The sequence below is a fragment of the Pyrus communis genome, chromosome 1, assembly GCF_041283825.1.
Source record: "Pyrus communis isolate YQ-2024b chromosome 1, ASM4128382v1, whole genome shotgun sequence".
Classification (NCBI taxonomy): domain Eukaryota; kingdom Viridiplantae; phylum Streptophyta; class Magnoliopsida; order Rosales; family Rosaceae; genus Pyrus; species Pyrus communis.
The window spans coordinates 9,882,603-9,895,435 of record NC_142565.1 but is presented as its reverse complement, the minus strand read 5'-3'; the positions used below and the strand labels follow the sequence as shown (position 1 = coordinate 9,895,435).

Sequence of the window (12,833 nt, the reverse complement as noted above, 5' to 3'; positions counted from 1 at the left end):
ATACTGGGTGGAGTATAAAATTTATAAGGTGGATTCTGGAACAAAAATTAGAATGTATCAGCTACAGACTAGTTGAGGAATCAAATCATTTTTGGCTTCAAAGTGTTACTTGATGGTGGTTTTCTGGAATGTAGTTGATAATAGCACTGCTTTGGGGTAAGTGGTGATGGTCTCCAGGATGTGAGCACAGAAGCCCATTTACTTCTCAACCACTTGGCGGCTGCATGATGCTAATATATCTCATTCCAAGTTGTTAACAGCCGAGAGAATCAAGATGCTATTTGGTGAAACCATGCATGCTGGAAACAATGACAGAAATTGGAAAAGAGTGCCAACATGAAGACTTAGTCTAAATGGTGACTACGTAACTAATACTCGACCCAAGGAATTTCGTATGGCGCCGATGTATTTGGACAACAAGACTTTACACTGGCATCCTGCCCATAGCATGGTGGTTAAGGATATTGAGGACGTTAATTTTTATTTGGCTCTTTGGGGGTGGGGGGGGGGGGGGGGGGGGGGAGGAAGGGAAGGGGGGTGGGGCCTGTGTTTGGACCCAAAATTACATCATCGGTCCATGCAATCAAGATCGTCGAATAGGCATAACTCCCAACCGTTGGATGAAAAAGTGAAGATAATTTGGTTATTATTAAAGGATAATATTATGGTTAAAGTTGGTCAGCCATGCATGCATGTTATTGGCATATTTCAAATTGGGATGCATATCAGCACAAAGATATATGCTAATAATTGGTATATGCTATTAATTAGCACGTGGTGGTGTCATGCTGGTAAGTCATAAGGCATAACAATCTTTTGTTTTGCATGAGATTGTTATGCAGGAGGAAGCTTTGATATTGACGGCAGTTTTACAACACGACGGCCATTAAGATGATAGTCCTATAAATACGAGATGTGTAGAAAACAGAAAGCCCATCGAACTCAACACATAAACTGCCATGTGCAAACTCTTACTCAACACGAAACCTCTTAACAACCTTGAGATTTTTATTTTCTTTTTTCGCCAACACATCTTCAGTTTGGATAAACAGCACTGTGAAGGCAACCTGTGACATCTTCAGTTTGGATAAACAACACTGTTGTCGTAGAATCAACCGACAACGGAGCACCTTTAGTTTGGATAAATAGCACTGCGTCGAGGTCGACTGGTTATCTATCCAAGTCTCGGTCGAGAAGAATTTTCGAATCCTTATTGGCAAAGGTCATCTTATTAGCCTTCTCTTCGAAGTGAGGTGTTACAGATTACTACATTCAGCACATTGAAAACCGAATTTGATATTGAACTTCGCAGAATTAGTAGCTTTGTCTTCATGCTCTAGAACCCAAAGGTCGAGACGTGTTCCTTCTAATAGGAGCATTTTTATGCGACTTAATTGGCTTGTTCTCATGCATTTATGTTGTTTTTCCTTACTTAGTTTAGTGTTTAAAGTCATTTTCGTGCAATTTCAGGTTTTAGTGTCAAACTATGCAAAAAGAAGCAATTTGGAGCATTCTAGAGCATTTTTGGGCCAAGATTGGATAGTGCAAGCATGGAGGCATGAGGATGGACGAATTTGAAGGCTTGAATTCAGTTAGGGAGCTGCAAGGGGGCCTAAAAAACCTTATTTCTAGAAGGCTTTATCTATTCACACATGGTGCCTAATTTCTAGCTTGTCTGCTAGCTGTCCTAGCTTGTCTCCTAGCCGTCCTACCTTGTCTTCTAGCCGTCCTAGCTTGTCACTAGCCGTCCTAGCTTGTCACTAGCCGTCCTAGCTTGTCTCCTAGCCGTCTTAGCTTGTCACTAGCCGTCCTAGCTTGTCACTAGCCATCCTACCTTGTCTCCTAGCCGTCCTAGCTTGTCACTAGCCATCCTAGCTTGTCACTAGCCGTCCTACCTTGTCTCCTACCTTGTCCAAGCTACACACATATATCCTTTAAGTGTTTCATGTATAGAATTTCTGGTACAAAAAACCTTTTGGTTTCAACTAAGTTCAAAAACCTTTCCTAGCCCTATAAATAAGGCTTTGCAGCAAGGCACTTGGGGGATCACTCATTCACCCAATTTTCGTCCATTCATCTAGCCACACCACTCTACACATCCTAAAATCCTAAAAACACAATTCCAGCCAAACACTACACCTTGCCGTGCCTATCCTCCATCCAATTCCATAATCCCTGATCCTAAAACACATCCCAACCATCCCATCCACCTTTGTGCCGTAGCAAGGAGAAAGAAGGAAAGACTCTTGGATGCTCAAGCTTCGTCGTTGGTGCATTCTAGGTGTAATTCGTTTTATGATTTCAATGTTTAATTTATTTTCCTTTCATTTTGCTATGAACATGAGTGGCTAAACCCCTATTGGTTAGGGGTGATTTCGAAGCCATAACTATGTGTGCAAGTTGATTTGATAAATTCCAGTTATGAGTTCTTGAATCGTGAATGCAATTGGCTTAACTGTGCGAGTAATAACGTATTTGTGTTTGTTAATTAGGGGTCGACACTTAATTGGCTTGCATGAATATGATGCTAGAATATAAGTTTGTTTCACATAATTGTCACACACTTATATTCACAAGTAGTGAAGGTTGCTAGTCACAATCGCGTTAAGTTCAATTCCTAGCATAAGTGTCATGATCACAAGTGCTTTGTCAATGCTTATAGTTTTCATTGAACGTAATGATCTTTGATTGTATCTTTATTATGATGTCATGTAAGGAACTTTTGAAGAATGCTTTGGGTTGTCGTATGATGTCATCCAATTCAATAACACAAGGAAAACTTGAGAATTAACTAGTGATGTCACGGTTAATTTGGGGCATTGTCATTCATAATTCTATAAAGGAATAACTGGAAATCGAGTCATTTGCATACTTGTCATGTGTGGAGAAAGAACCCCTAACTAGTTCTCATCATCCATTAAAAACCCCAAAAACGTTTCAAAATCAGTTTTACTTTGCAATCTGTTTTCTCAACTTTAATTTCGTCCAAATCAAATCCCCCTTTACTTTGAAGTCTCAATTTAGTTAGGAATTATTTTGGTTCATGTTTTTAAGTGTTTTGAGTCAAGTTTTCAACCAATTTCGTCCAAATTAGTGTAGGTGCTCAAAACTGCCCAGAAAGTGGTTTTTAGGCAGTTTTGAGTCTTCTAGTTGCTGTTTTGAGTTTTTGTTTTGTTTTAGTGGTTTAACTTTGGTTTTTCATTCTTTGAGTCCAAATTAGTGTTTTTAACTTTGTTTTGGAGTTCTTAGGTCAGTTTTCAAGAGTTTAGCAATCCCTCATAATCCCCGGTTTTGAACGATCCCTACTTACATATTTTGCTACAATTGTCAGAAGAGGGTTTAATTTGTGTGCTTAATATATTTCGCATCACCTTCCTCGGCCGCAGTCGCAAGATCAAGAAGTCAGTAGCGCACTCAACGCCACATCAACATATTATACTCCTCAACCAAGCTCGGCCCCCAAGTTGACACGTCCCACACACAACCGAATGACGTAGTTAGCTTATTAATTACTCGACCTGTGCACTACGCAGGCTTGGTAGTTTTTAGGGTCAACACCTCCTTATAAGTTACAACTATTCTGGCAGGGAAAAGGATCATTTTCGGATCCTTTCCTTCTAATCTATCAAGTCTGGGAATCCGAGCCGTTGAAATTTGATCTAACGGCTACAAACAAGGGCCCAACTTAAAATTTATAATAACTTTAGCCGTTGGATCAAATTTCAACGACCCGGATCCCCGGACTTTGTGAATTAGGAGGAAGGGATCTGAAGATGATCCATTTCCCTTTCCTTTCGGCAGTTGTGGAAAAAAGTAACGGGTGCCTATCAGATCCTAGGGCTTTGAGTGGGCCAATAGAGAATAAAGCGTGTTTAATTTCATGTTTTTACCTCATCAACCGGCTCAATAATGACAATAAATAATTTAAGTAAATCCACAATCATGGAATCAGAATTAAGCTCAAGAAAAAGGTAAAGCATTCCATAGGTAAGTTATTGATAGCCTCCTTACATTAACCAAATTCCATCACTAGTCTTCAACCTTTCAATCTTGTTTCTTCTTTCTCGTTAAAAGAATGGAAATGTGAAAGAACTTTGTATTTCTGTGCCAATCCTTGCGAAAGCACAAGCATCATTTTCAGATTTAGGAAAGAAGCTTTGTATTGCTTCAAGTAAAGTGAACGATGTCCGAGAGGTTTGTGCGAATGGTTGAAGCAGCTTATTTTAGAATCCACTATGTAAATAGTTGTTCGTGTCTTAGTTGTAGTTGTGGAAGTCAAGTCTTTCTATTTCTGTATAGTGAAATGATCTCTAAAACGGGCTTAGGAATGCGGGTAGTAGCTTTTGAAACAAAATTCATAGGCATCAGCACTAGATAAGTACTTTGCTAACCACATATAAGGACTTCTTCACAAAATGGTGCTCATAGAATGACTTTGCTTCTCTGAGATATCCTTTGAGTCACATCTATTCCAAACCTTGATATGAAATAGCCCCCTCTTCTCTAGCAGGTTTTTTTTAACTCTTGAGACATTGTCTTCTTCCCTATGGATCGAAAACCTTACTTTTCTTAATAAAAAGTTATCCAAAAAACACAAATTTGATTACAACATACTAAGCATTTTATAACTTAATTTCAAAAGTTGTTAAAACATAAATTTTGGTCGGCTAGCCTTTTTACCCTGGCCTAAATTCTAGATTAAATTTGCTCAAATTTTAGGTTTGAACTCAAACTTATTTTAGGTTTTAACTCAAGAATGAGATAGTCTTAATGTAGGACGATGTCATTGTCGTATCTCAATTATGTGTCATGTTCTTCGCGCAACCATGTCCCTTGCTCATAGGCTCAAACCACCACCATCACCACCACCATGGCATCAACCATTTAGTGTAGGACAATGTCATTCCATCACTACATGTCAAGCTCGTTGGACATAAGAATAGAGTTTTGTCCTTTCTAGTGATGGAATTGATTCATTTTGGTTTGACTTTTTAGCTAAAATGGTCCCTAAGATTTGAAATCAATGGAAGTGGTCCCTGAGTTTGTTCACCATTAATTATATTGGTATTTTCTTGAAAAAAATTATATTAAATAAGGACCCAAATGACAAAAATACCATCAATTTAATTAACAATGGGCCAGATGATTTGACAAAATTGAGAGTATTTTTGTTATTTTAGCCTTATTTAATGAAGATTTTTCCATTGAATGACCAAAATGATTGATGGTGGACAAACTCAGGGACTACTTCTATTGATTTCAAATCTCAGGGACCAAAGTAAGAGTTATGCAGACCTCAAAGACTATTTTGGCTAAAAAGGTTTCTCGTTTATGAGAATAAGTGATGTGGAGGAGAGAAAATGAGGTAAGAGAGAGGAAGGAAAAAGAGTTGACGAACAACATCGTTTGTACCATGTAGCAAGCGGTCTCTTTGTTCTTTATTTTCCAAAACACTTTTTCTCAATCGTTGTATGTATTTAATGGTCAAGATGATGAGTGCATTCAATACTTAGGGTGTGTTTACCAACCCGTAATCGGAATGAGAATAAAGAATCTGATTCCAATTACGGATTATACATGTGTTTACTAAAATTGGAAGAAGTAAAAAATGAATGGGACCCACACAAAAAAATGGAATTCAATTCCTAGGATTTGAGGAATTGGACTCCCTCTATGTATATGGTAATTGAATTCCGGGAGGGTAAGGGAATCGAGAATACATTTTCTCTTCCTATTATGCCCTTTTATCAATCTGCCGTTTAACCCAACAAATTAATCTCACGAGCTTGAATTCAGGTTGGGTGAGGGAATTGGAAAGCCGATAGGTTCAAGAGATCTACTGGTTGCATGCAAGATCTCATCCCCGAACATTGGATCGCCATCGTTCAGGAGGTGAAGGATCAACCGCTTCAACACCGCCGACAAGCTTGCACGGATGTAGCTTCGGGACGATGACGTCAACGTCAATATCTCACGGACATGCTTCTCGCTCGCCGGGCCCTCCTCTTGCGACATCGCTTTGACGATTGTGACCTCAAGGTCTAGGGCCAAATTGCTCGTGTGTCTGGTCTTGACGGCTTAGTGCTTTCTGTTTCTGGGTTTTTTCTTCTGCAGGGAGGAAGAAGAATGTGGCTGGGTTATTTCTTTGGCTTTTATACAATTGTGGACATTTAACTCTTTAATTTAACTAAATAACTAAAAATAAGTAGTTAAATATTTTTAAAAATAAATATAGAATAAATAAAACAAAAAGGGTATTTTAGTAATCATATCGATTTTTATTCCGATTCAACTTAATTAGCAAACAACTTCTATGAATTCAGTTTCATTTCTATTCCGATTCTTGAACATTTAAGTAAACAACTTCAACAGGAATCCGATTATGATTCCTCTTCATTTCAGTTTCTCCTTAATCCAATTCCTCTTATTTTGATTACAGTTGCGTAAACGAGCCCTTATATGTATCCTAGTCGGATCCATAATTTAGAGGTTTAGGTCTCCGTACTCTTATTCCAGTTGGGGTTGATTGGGGTCAGCTTTAGCAAAGGCCCATTAATATAACTGGCAAATGTTAAAGCCCAATTTCAGGAATGGGCTTGTTTGTTGTTACCAAACGGGCTACATACGCAGACCTTTGTATAAGAGCCCAACAGGGTATTAGCCCACTTTGGTAAACAAATAGCCATTTCATTCATTAATAAATAGTTGAGGAGGTGTTGAGGTGTGGCTAATCCTTTTACTTTCGATCGGTTGAAATTTTCGATTAAGTTTCAATTAAACTTACAATAGTGTAGCATATCCCTTTGTAAGATTTTCATCGTACCTTTTAAAAAACAAACATATACAAATTATAATTCGCATTCAAACAAAGGAGGTTGGTCAAATTCAATTATCATTGTCTTGTTATATTTGCGAATATTCGATCTCAACTATTAAATTTAATGGATTTACAAACTTGGTTTTAAAAAAAAAAAAAAAAATTGAATTTGACTGTTGGTTGACAGTTAAACCACGTGGGCCGTCCGATAAAAAAATAATCGTTGGCCTTTCCTCGGTCGACAACATCATCAACTAAATCCCAACATTGGGTCTCAGGCACTAATCTTGGCTCATTGTATGGGCTAAATATGGCCTGAAAATAAGACCCAAAACATTTTTTTACCCCAATAATTGTAGAAACTTTGGGTGAGTTTAAAACTTAAATTTTAAATTTTAACTCAACTATTGCAGTTGGTTTAAGTTCTAAAAAAAACTTGTGGTATACCTTGGCCTGGAAGGGGTGGCCTCCCACTATTCATTTACTTTTCTTTATTTTGGCAAAGGAAACAAAAGAAATTTTAAACTGATATAAAATCCTCCCAAAATCGTATATATTAGGAAAACAATTTCACTAAATCTTTTCCCTTCCCCTTTTCAAGACATATTTTCCTCTGATATAATTTATGAATATGGCCCTGAGGGCTGCCAAACGCCGCCGTTTAGAGGGGAATAATCAGGGTGCGGAAAAGCATCTCCACATTTTTCTAGCATTGCTGCTTTCTTCCACAGTTCCACTCGCAGACCAAAAATCCCTAAATTAAACCCCCCGACTCTTTAATTTTCCCTCTCCTCTCTCTCTCTCTCTCTCTCTCTCTCTCTCTCAGTTATTTACACAAACACCTTTCGCTCACATTCAAAATCTCCACACATCGCATAAACCCTAGTCCCCCCCCCCCCACCCAACCAAAATCTAGATACTGCGAGAGCTCCATCCCAACAATGGAATGGAACCCCGAAACCCTACAGCACCTCTCTCAGTGCTTCCTCCACACCCTCTCTCCATCCCCGGAGCCTCGCCGCCGCGCCGAGGCTTCACTCTCCGAGGCATCCCTCCACCCCAATTACGGCCTCGCCGTCCTCCGCCTCGTCGCCGAGCCCACCGTTGATGACCAGATCCGGCAGGCCGCTTCCGTCAACTTCAAAAACCACCTCAAGGCGCGATGGGCTCCCAACTCCTCTTCCGACGAGACCCCCATCCCCGACGCCGAGAAGGACCAGATCAAGGGCCTCATCGTCTCCCTCATGCTCTCCGCGACACCCAAGATTCAGGGGCAGCTCAGTGAAGCCCTAGTCCTCATTGGCAAGCACGATTTCCCCAAGTTGTGGCCCGCTTTGCTCCCCGAGCTCATCTCCAGCCTTGGGGCGGCTTCGCTTGCTGGCGACTACGCCTCCATTAACGGTATTCTCGGCACTGCCAACTCCATTTTTAAGAAATTTCGTTATCAGTACAAGACCAATGATCTTTTGCTTGATTTGAAATACTGTTTGGATAATTTCGCCGCACCCCTTTTGGAAATTTTCATGAAAACTGCAAACTTGATCGAGTCTGCTGCTAATTCCGGAGGGTCTGCCGTGGTGCTTAAGCCCCTTTTTGAGTCACAGAGATTGTGCTGTAGGATTTTCTACTCATTGAATTTTCAAGAGTTGCCTGAGTTTTTTGAGGACCATATGAAGGAGTGGATGACTGAGATGAAAAAATATTTAACCACTAGTTATCCAGCGCTGGAGAGTAGCGCCAATGGGCTTGCGCTGGTCGATGGGTTGCGTGCAGCTGTTTGCGAGAATATTAACCTTTACATGGAAAAGAATGAGGAAGAATTTCAGGTGTACTTGAATGATTTTGCACTCGCTGTCTGGCAATTATTGGTGAATGTGTCTCATGTGTCGAGCCGTGATCAGTTGGCTGTTACAGCTATTAAGTTCTTGACCACAGTTAGCACAAGTGTGCATCATAATCTTTTTGCTGCTGAGGGTGTGATACCACAGATTTGTCAGGGCATTGTGATCCCTAATGTGAGACTGAGGGAGGAGGATGAGGAACTATTTGAAATGAACTTTATTGAGTTCATCAGGAGGGATATGGAGGGTAGTGATCTCGATACTAGGAGGAGGATTGCATGTGAGCTTCTTAAAGGGATCGCTACCAATTATAAACAACAGGTTACCAAATTGGTTTCTCTACAGATACAGAGTTTGCTAAGCTCTTTTGCTACAAACCCAGTTGCGAATTGGAAGGATAAGGATTGTGCTATATACTTGGTTGTATCACTTGCTATTAAGAAGGCTGGTGGTACTTCTGTTTCGACTGATCTTGTTGATGTTCAGAACTTCTTTGGGACAGTAATTGCTCCAGAATTGCAGAGTCAGGGTGTCAATGGGTTTCCAATGCTCAAGGCCGGTGCATTGAAGTTTTTCACAATGTTCAGGAATCACATACCAAAGCCTATGGCATTGCAATTTTTTCCAGATTTGATTCGGTTCCTTCGTGCAGAGTCAAATGTTGTTCACTCTTATGCTGCAAGTTGTATTGAGAAACTTTTGATGGTAAAGGACGATGGTGGAAGAGCAAGATATACTTCAACAGATATTTCTCCTGTTCTACCACAAATGATGAACAATCTCTTTGAGGCCTTGAAGGTTCCAGAATCTGAGGAAAACCAATACATAATGAAGTGTATTATGCGAGTTCTCGGGGTTGCTGACATATCGTTTGAGATTGCTGATCCTTGCATTAAAGGGTTAACATTACTACTCAACAAAGCTTGTGAAAACCCCAAGAATCCAATATTTAACCACTATCTTTTTGAGTCGGTGGCTGTTCTTGTGAAGCGTGCATGTGGGAAGAATGCCTCTCTAATATCACTTTTTGAGACAAGCCTATTTCCCAGCCTCCAGAAGATACTGGGGGAAGATGTGACCGAGTTCTTTCCTTATGCATTTCAGCTGCTTGCTCAGCTAGTTGAGTTGAATAACCCGCCAATCTCACCGTCTTACATGCATATTTTTGAGATACTTTTGTCCCCTGATTTATGGAAAAAGGCATCTAATGTTCCAGCTCTTGTGCGTTTGCTTCAAGCATTCCTTTACAAGGCACCCCATGAGCTCAACCAAGGGGGGAGGTTGCAGCAAGTGCTTGTGATATTTAATAAGCTTGTCTCAGCTCGTAGCACAGATGAACAGGGTTTCTATGTGCTAAATACTATTATCGACAGCCTTGAGTATAATGTGATTGCGCCTTACATTGGTGGCATTTGGAGTGCCCTTTTCACAGTGCTCCAAACCAGGCAAACAGGAAAGTTTATTAAGTCTCTCTTGATTTTTATGTCACTCTTTCTGGTCAAACACGGCTCTCAAAACCTTGCAGACACAATGAATGCTGTTCAGGGCAACATATTTCAGGTCATCTTGGTGCAGTTTTGGATATCCAATCTTAAGCTTATTACAGGAGTCATTGAGACTAAGTTGACTGCTGTTGCATCAACCAGACTTCTATGTGAATCTCCAGCACTTCTGGATGCCGCAGCTGTTGAACACTGGGGGAAGATGCTGGACAGCATTATGACCCTTCTTTCGCGGCCTGAACAGGACAGGGTTGAAGAGGATCCAGAAATGCCTGATATTCCTGAAAACGCAGGTTACTCTGCCACCTTTGTTCGTCTTCACAATGCTGGGAAGAGAGAGGACGACCCTCTGAAAAATATAAGGGATCCAAAAGAATTTTTGGTAACTTCATTGGCTGGGTTTTCCAAACTTTCCCCTAACAGATACCCTCAAATCATCAGTCAGTATCTTGACCCAGCCAATCAGGCAGAACTAGGTCGTCTATGTGAATTTTATAATTGCCCGATTGTTTGAGTGGTGAGTATGCATATAAAACATTCTTGTTCTCTTAGTTATGCACCATCCCTACTATTTTCTATGGATATGCATGCACATGTTTTAATTACAATCTGGAATTGTTTGTGATATATTTATATTGTGGTAATAGTTGGTGAGTAAACATGTGATACACAATTTTTTTTTTTTTTTTTGGTGGGGGTGGGGGTACATATGTTCTGACACAGAAAGGATGTTGGCTAGTTATTTGTTACTCAGCATTGAGTTTATCTTGCAGTTTGATCGAAATGTATTGGGCTAGATAAGAAATTATCTAATCATATCTTCTCTGTCATATGCTCTTCTTCCCTTGGATAAATTTTTTGTATCTAAAAGATGTTTTGTCTATTGGAATGCTAAAATAACGGCCTAGGAAGACATCTTGTTTAGGTAATTGTTATGAGTAGCTTTAATATTTGATTCGTGCTAAAAATACTGCCACTGGTAAACTAGAGAGTAGAAGTTGGATGGTAAGGAAAAAGTTATTACTTGTTTGGGAACATTTATTGATTAAAAGTGTTAAAAAAAATAGTTGTTGAAATTGAATGGTGAATCTGGGGTATTAGCCGTAACTGGGACAGGTTTGAACTTTGAGTATTGCCAAAAATTGGTTTGCTCATGTTGTGACTGGAGGAAAGCAATGGCCTTGGGACTCTTAGCCAGTTTTGGCTATACGTTTGTGAAAAGCTGAATTGTCTCAATTTTCTTTCTGTATTAGAGGGTCTCCAGAGTTGATGTTTAGTCCTTGTGTGTTCAATGTTCAAGGGGTTTCCTCAAGTTACAGTGAAAGTTTGGTTGGTTTAAGCTCTTGCTGTATTCGTTTCTATTTCTCAATCTAGGCATGCTAGCACTACATGTCAAACCTGTGAGTGAGTGTTAGCACTATTTTGCATCTATGAATTTCCTCGCTTCCCTGTTTGCATATCTTACCTTTGACTATTAATTCTACTGTAATTGCTACTTTTTGGTAATGATACCTTTGTTTATCATCTCATGTATTTTCGTGTTAGTGGCATGTATGTTATATTGCTGTATAACTTAACCTCCTATGTTAGTCGAATAACTGCTCAGATTTTCCTACAGTTTACCCCCTTCAGATCTTTGTTTTATATTTTGTTTTGTTTCTGTCTAATCCGAATATGATTAATGCCACGACATTCAAGAAATCATCTAATTTCATGTGTAAACTTGCAGGATTTCACGTGGCAATGAAGGTGTGGGCTTTCATTTGAAGTTTCAACGAGTCTTGGTCAGCATACATATGTGAGCAACCTGTACTGCCTTGCAGTCTCCAGGTTTTGATGATTGTCGTCTTCATCTCTGCAACATTTAAGATCTTGTGCAGAAATGATGTGGGATTTTTGGTTACACTTGTCCTGAGTCGATCTACCATGACGGCGAGCACCCAGTTACCTAGATTCTAGTGTTGCAGTCCTATGTCCAAGTCATCATGGATACGTCTCTGCCGCACCCCGTCCTGTGTCAGCATGCATTTGTCTAAATTATGGTAGATCTCTATTGTTGTCATGTAAGTCTGTTTTTGTTGAATATTACCATTGCATGTATGCATATTGTTGCACCATTGTCTTTCCCAAAAGAAGAAAAAGGAATTGTTGCGTCGTCGATATTTCAGTTCGTGAAATCCCTGGTTGGTTAAGTGAATTAAGGTTTTAGCATTACCCCTATGAAGTTTTTATTGTGGTGGGAGGGGAACCCGGAAGTTTTCAGGTCTGAGGAGGAAGATGAAGCTTTTCTTCGACTTTGTCGGTGTCGAAGGAAGGAAGGTTTTTAATGGACGCATGCTGGCTGCACTTGTGCAATGTACTTTTTAATAACATATGGAGAGTACACAATAAATTGTGCAACATGTTTGTTCGTATATACGACGTTTATTGTTGATATAAAATGTCGTCTTTTGCTAAAACAGTGACCTAGTAATAATCGAGCACTAAACCCCTGTTGGATTTGCTAATTTAACTAAACAAATATGATTCCACTGACATCATGCATACGACGTGCCCGTGCAAGATATAGAATTGTATAAAAGGAAATTATTTTTTCGCTCTTCATTTATGATCATCGAATTAAATGAATTAAATAGAATTAACGGTCTAAATTAAAATGAGGGGCGTAAGAGA

At 39.7% G+C, this 12,833-nt stretch overlaps 1 protein-coding gene across 1 annotated transcript; it reads left to right on the top strand.

Moving 5' to 3' along the window:
* Positions 1-7,368: 7,368 nt before the first annotated feature.
* LOC137720431 (cellular apoptosis susceptibility protein, putative / importin-alpha re-exporter) lies at positions 7,369-12,619 on the top strand. The gene is made up of 2 exons (XM_068459499.2): positions 7,369-10,677; positions 11,890-12,619. Exon 1 carries the CDS (start codon positions 7,759-7,761, stop codon positions 10,672-10,674), a length of 2,916 nt encoding a protein of 971 aa, XP_068315600.2. The 5' UTR covers positions 7,369-7,758; the 3' UTR covers positions 10,675-10,677; positions 11,890-12,619.
* The last annotated feature ends 214 nt before the right edge of the window (positions 12,620-12,833 follow it).